Source organism: Vicia villosa, unplaced genomic scaffold, assembly GCF_029867415.1.
Source record: "Vicia villosa cultivar HV-30 ecotype Madison, WI unplaced genomic scaffold, Vvil1.0 ctg.001227F_1_1, whole genome shotgun sequence".
NCBI classification, from domain to species: Eukaryota; Viridiplantae; Streptophyta; class Magnoliopsida; order Fabales; family Fabaceae; genus Vicia; species Vicia villosa.
This window is the reverse complement of record NW_026705541.1, coordinates 409286-415726: the sequence shown is the minus strand read 5'-3', so window position 1 is coordinate 415726 and position 6441 is coordinate 409286. Positions and strand designations below refer to the sequence as shown.

Below are 6441 nucleotides of genomic sequence, written 5' to 3'. Positions count from 1 at the left end.
TTATAACCTATACCCAACTGGATTTAGGCCTTCAATTACAACAAATTTGTTGTTTCAATATAGGAGTAACTTCTGCTACAATCAAGGTCTTCAATTTGTTTGTTTCCAAGAATATATCTATAATTAAAAACTATATAATCTTCAATATTATGATTTGATTCGCCTGAATGATTCTTCAAATCTTCAAATTGATTCTCCAGACCTGTCATATAATATATCACGCCTTTATTTGATTTGTACAATATTCCTGAATATTCTGCAATCTTATGTTATAATTAAATCACATAGATTTAATTCTTTACTTCAGCTCGGCGTGATGTCATAACATCCCATGTGACATGTTATTCCAAATGTTGAATTTCTCTAACGTAACATGTTCTATCATTCTAGTGGGATTCTTTGTTGTACATGTTGTTCTTATATATTTATACATACAAGTTCTTTTATTTTTTTTTACAAAAATTAAGACAATCCTAAAACTAGAGAACTAACATGGATAAAACAGAAAAATGAAAAACCCATAACATGAACCTTGATGAGTAGTTTGAATCTTTCACCGTTTCAAATATTGACGGTCGGAGAAGGAGAAACGGTGGTCGACGGTGAGATCGCTCAAAACAAAAATCATGGAAGGTAAACCGGTGGTCAACTGGTTCATTTGGAAGTTTGTGAGATGAAGAAAGTGAATATGGATTTAATTTTTTTAATTTCAGGTGGTGGCGGCTAGAGATAAGGGTGGAGGCGCTAGGGTTTGAATGGAAAAAAGACAAGAGAAGAGAAAAAATAGAAGAGAGAAGTATTCCAGAAATAACATAAGAAGTGATATAAGGTGTTGTTACCCAGGTATAAGGATGTCCCAACATGAATAAAAACGTCAAAAACCTTCCACCACTTGGCAATATCGGTTACTCTGATTGGGCAATGCAATATTATTTAGTAAATTACCTAAAAGGGTTTCAATTACTGTAAGTATAATTTGTGTTAAAGAGTAATTTAGGTTGTTATTAGGCATGTTCCATTATTAGTTAGGTAGTTTCTTATTCGCATTTCCATCCCCCCTTCTTTATAGGAAAAAATTAAAGATATTTGTAAGAAAAATGCCCTAGAAGGCAATAAAATGTTGGTACCTCATGGAGGAATCCTTTTCGCCCTTAGAGGCGATAAATGCTAAATAATCCTTTCCGCCATCTGAGGCAATAAGAAATGGTGGATTCCTAGAAGAGATCCTCCCCGCCCTTTGAGGAAATCAAACATGATCGATCCTAATGGAGCTTCATTTGATAGTTCTGGATAGGTTGGGTTTGGACTAATAGAACTATCATGTGAAGGTAATGCACGTAAGTTGAATCCATGTAGCCCTTTGAGTGCATATCTTTCAATATTGTAGCGAGACCTTAGACATATGCAACTCATCTATGGTTTGTGTTAGCAACTTTTTTAGTGCTAGAATTGCATCATTCATATTCAATTCCATGATGCTATTCTTTCTTTGAGAAAGGTTCCTATTGTATACACATCTCACAAAGTTCTACAAGTTGTCTAGTACACTCAGAGCTCCAAGAGTTGAGGTAGATGCGATATTTATGAGGTTATTTCCACATCCATTGATCGACAAACCTTGAGAATGGTATCTTGATCAACTAACACAAGTGATAACCAACTGGAACATATTGAAGGAAAAGTTCATGGTTAGATTTTTTCCTCACAACAAGAACATGGAGGCCAAAACAACATATGTTGCATTCTATTAAGGCGCTACATAAACTATATGTGAAATGTGGGAGAGATAAAAATCCATGTCAAGGAGATGCCCGGACACCCGATTTCGATGATCTCACACACATACACATCTTCAGAAATGGATTACTGTAATAACCTAAGTTTTTGCTAGATTATACTAGTGGGGTTTTTCTAATGTTTAAAAAGCACTAAAGATGAAATTTCAATAATTGAAAGATATATATATATATATATATATATATATATATATATATATATATATATATATATATATATATATATATATATATATATATATATATATATATATATATATATATATATATGAGGAGGGATCAAATTACATCCAAATAGTTACACTCGCTCATTACTTAGCCTCAGATAATTATTTTCTAAAATTAACCATTGGATTGAAACATATTATCATATAGATCATATGTATAAATTTTGAGATTAATTTATGATGATTTACTATGTGTATATATATATATATATATATATATATATATATATATATATATATATATATATATATATATATATATATATATATATATATATATATATGTTTGAGATTCTCGTATGTGCCAGACTTCAGATGTCATATATGACGTCGTGACATCTGATCCAACATTGTAAAATAGACAAGGTAGGAATACAAATAACAGTGCAGAAAATTAATAACACACGAAATTGTTCACCCTGTTCGGTACAACCAACCTACTCTAGGGGCTACCAAGCCAGGGATGAAGTCCAGTATTATTAGCAGTATCAATTCAAAGCTAAAATCCCCCGTTTACAATTTCTCACTTAATCACTACCCAATGACCCTTCTACCTAGGTTCTCCCTAGATATGGAATATCTCCATTCCACTCTCAATCACCGCAATGATGTCTAGCAGTCAACACCTCAGCCACTACATCGACGACCTAATTTCCAACATTCTAGGCACACAAATAAATTCAACCTGAAGTTGCTTCAAAGCTTCGTCTAAGAACAATACTTCTCTTACTTAAAAGCTTCAAGAAGAACAATAACTTAACATGCTATTAAGTAAGAATATGTCAACCTCATGATCACAAACTATACACGGGTGACTTACAATCTGCACAAGAGACTCTCTAAACTGCAATCCTAATTTTAATACAAAACCTACGAATTCAAAAGTCTGCATCTCCCTAGGTCTTGGTCTCTTTTTATAGGCTTCAGCTGTCCATGGGCTTTTTAACTCTCGGCACAATATCTTGTAAATCCGTAAGCTCATTGGTGTAGAAAATAACTCCTTAAATCTTGGAAACAATATCAAGTTTCCTAAAATATCTCAAAAACCAAATTTAGAAGCTTAATATATCGTTGAGAACCAAATCAAAACAAACTGTTGCTAAAAGAGCTCCACGATATTCTCCAAGGCAGCTTGCTAAAAACATTCCAAGATATTTTCCTTAAAGTTAGGAATTCAATCATTAGCTCCTAGAATATCTCTACAATTTTGAAACTAATTTCCACAATTCAAGGTGCTAAAAACATACCCAATTACTTGGTCTCTTACTGATATACAATCAGCACATAATCGTTAATTTCCTAAAATATAGCCTTAGATAAATAAGGAAACATAACATAACATAACTTGTAACAGAAAAACATAACATAACTTGTAACAGAAAAACATAACAACACATGCTGTCAGATACCGATGTCATGACATCCAGCATGACATCCAACGGAAAACCAGTATTAGCAACTCAAACATATTCTGCAACATCATACTAATTTATTTAGACCAATTAATAATAGAGCAGATTTGTTCTTCTTTGCCACCCTTTATTCAATTAAAAACAACAACCAAATTGAATACAAATATATAATGTTTATGACATTATTCCAGTTAAGAAATAACAACAATCATAATTTATTCTGCTAAATATTTATTGCTTATTGCTTATACATTTTTTATTGCTTTTACATAATAAGCTGAATTTATAGTTCTTCAGTACATATTAGACAAGTTTATTTAGGGAGTCACAATCCGTTGTGAATTGCACTCGTTTATATAGAATATTGAGCAAGCTGTTTGATATCCATTGGATGGGTTGAGTCTGGACTAATAGAACTATCATATGAAGCTAATGCACTGAAATTGTTATAAGCTGTCGAGGTATGAATTCCATCATAAAAAACATGATCATCTCTATTCGGGCATGGTGTTGAATCAGGAATACACATCCCGTCCTCTCTTGTTGGACAACAAGGAGCATTTATAACTGTAAAGGCTGAAATAGAAAAGATGACAAGGCATTAATTGTTTAATTATAAATATCGAATATGAAATTAAAATAATTGAAACGTTTACCTGGTGTGCTTTGTACTGGGCTAGCAGTACTATTAACAAAGATAAATTTGGAATCTTGAAATCGAACATTGAATTTATCCACTAGAGATCTAAGCTTCTGACTAAATATTAATGGAGCAGCATTCTGACTTTCAACACATGATCCATTATTCCCATTCTTAGCAATAGCATTTGGAGTGCAACCTAATAGTCCCAACCCAACTAGTATGAATTTTCTTGCCCCAATGTTATGCAAATCCTGTTAACCAAAAATACCAATTTGTATACAAAATATCAAATCACCATACTAACAATTTAAAAGAAAAATGTATTTTGAAGTATGATAAACTTTTAGGATATATACCCGTATTTGAAAGGAATATTGGTTAATAAGAACTTGAGCATATTGTTCAGGGTTATAAATGCGACTTGTTTGGTATATTTCTGGCATGAAGTAATTGTTTATGTAATCGTTACTGCCAGTATTCACATAATACAAGCATTTGTTCAAATATTTGTTAGCTTCTGATTCACTTCTAAACTTGTTGACTATTTTGGAAACTATTATCTTATGATTTCTTATTTGTGATCTCAAGGGGATTCTTTCACCCTGCATATATTGCATAACATTAATAAGTGACAATTTAAAGCTATTTTAAAATAATTAGATAAAATAGACATAATACTCAAGGAATAAGGAATTATATACCTTTTGTCTGCCAGAATCATCGCGAATTCCACTTGAACCAGATGCATAGTTAACACCCTTAATGATGTCTGCGCCACTAGTGTTTGCATTAGGTGGGATGAACTTCTCGAATCCAAGTAGTTCAGCTAGAACAATAAACCATTGATTGTGTGAGTTCAACAAAATAATAATGTCAACTTACATATCTATAATAAAGATTATACGAAAATAACAGAAAAACGAACAACAAAATAAATAATATAATAAAATACAAGAATAGATAGACAACAATGAATGGTTTTAATGGTGCAAATAAAATTACTAATATGGTCAATTGTTGTTTGTCCGTTGGTAAATCTTCCTAGTTGTCCAGTTGGTGGAAAGTCGATGCCATATGGCTTGTAATTAGCTTTTGCTTGAGTTTGAAGATTGTTGTTGTTTCCATTGTCAGACATGGAGTCACTAAATATGAAAATGCATGGCACTTGAGGTGATTCTCCGTGGACACAAGAACGTTCCAAATAGCATGCAGCCAAGAAAACGAGTTGCAAAATCAACCATTTTTCAGTCTCACAAGCCATATTATTCGGATTTGGAAAAGCTAATTTATATTGTGATATTGTTAATGAGTATGTAAATAAGAAGATGGAGGGAGTATATATAGGGTCTGTGGCCCCAAAGTTGTCAATACTAAGTACTATCTCCGTTTTCTATTATCAGTCAGTTTTAGACTTTTCACACAGAGTAAGAAAAATAATAATTGTTGTATGAAGATGAAAAATTATGATGGTTTTTACAAAATTATCTTTTATTAATGACATGTGGAAGATAAATTTATATAATTAAAAGGAGAGAGAATAATAAATATTTAAGAAAATAATAGGAAAAATAGCATTAATTAGTCATTGGAATTTTTTTAGAGGAATTATTCATTAGAATTGTAAAACGATTTATATTTAAATACAATTTTTTTTTGAAAACGACTTATAATAAAAAACGGAGGGAGTATTAATGAAGATTAATGACGGGTTTGCCAAGTTATATATTCTTAATAAAATATAATGGTCTACATTTAATTTAAAATTTTAAACTAGGTACTTAAATCCTAAACTGTTAAATTATCGTACGAACGAAAGAAAAATAAATAATTCCCTTAACTTTGAAATCATGTTACAAGTTTTTATGTATTTTTCGCTGAATTTGCGATGACATATGAGAATATATCACTCTAATAAAAATTAAATCATCTATTTTTTCGGTTTGGGTTAGTAACGGATGGAAAAAATCTTTCAAGAACAAGCTTCACATCTTAAAAACTATAATTTTTTTAAAAAATACCACTTATCCCTTTGGTTTGCCAAGTAAAAAAGTATTCCTTATTTCTTAAAAAAAAAAAATTTTTCTTCAACTTTGATTTTTTTAATTCAATGATCCACTTAAATTTTTATTATTTATCTAATTGAATAGCTAAATTATTTGAAATAGTAATTGAATAAGAAATATAACTTGTACTAATTTTTAAAATTAGTTTAGGTTATGAAATTCAGCAAATCAATATAGACATGAATGATACATGGAGGAGAGAAAGAGAAGAGAGAAAGCAATATTGTATTATCTTCTTCCAAAAGTATCATTTACATCACAATGCGGGTCTTATTTATAGGATCCAAGTGAGATGCAAAG

At 31.0% G+C, this 6441-nt stretch overlaps 1 protein-coding gene across 1 annotated transcript; it reads right to left on the bottom strand.

Moving 5' to 3' along the window:
• Positions 1-3666: 3666 nt before the first annotated feature.
• LOC131634112 (GDSL esterase/lipase At5g45670-like) lies at positions 3667-5355 on the bottom strand. The gene is made up of 5 exons (XM_058904777.1): positions 5081-5355; positions 4757-4904; positions 4435-4660; positions 4092-4329; positions 3667-4011 (listed from the first exon to the last, which is right to left on the bottom strand). The coding sequence occupies exons 1-5, from the start codon at positions 5337-5339 to the stop codon at positions 3788-3790; spliced, it is 1095 nt and encodes a 364-aa protein (XP_058760760.1). The 5' UTR covers positions 5340-5355; the 3' UTR covers positions 3667-3787.
• Positions 5356-6441: the final 1086 nt, after the last annotated feature.

Bases quoted from the DNA above. Each gene is read 5' to 3' on its own strand.
- LOC131634112 (XM_058904777.1), bottom strand. From the start codon at position 5,339: ATGGCTTGTGAGACTGAAAAATGGTTGATTTTGCAACTCGTTTTCTTG. The intron at 4,661-4,756 runs GTATTATGTCTA...AATCCCCTTGAG, and splicing joins TATAATTCCTTATTCCTTGA to ATCACAAATAAGAAATCATA. The intron at 4,012-4,091 runs GTAAACGTTTCA...TTTCTATTTCAG, and splicing joins CCCAGTACAAAGCACACCAG to CCTTTACAGTTATAAATGCT.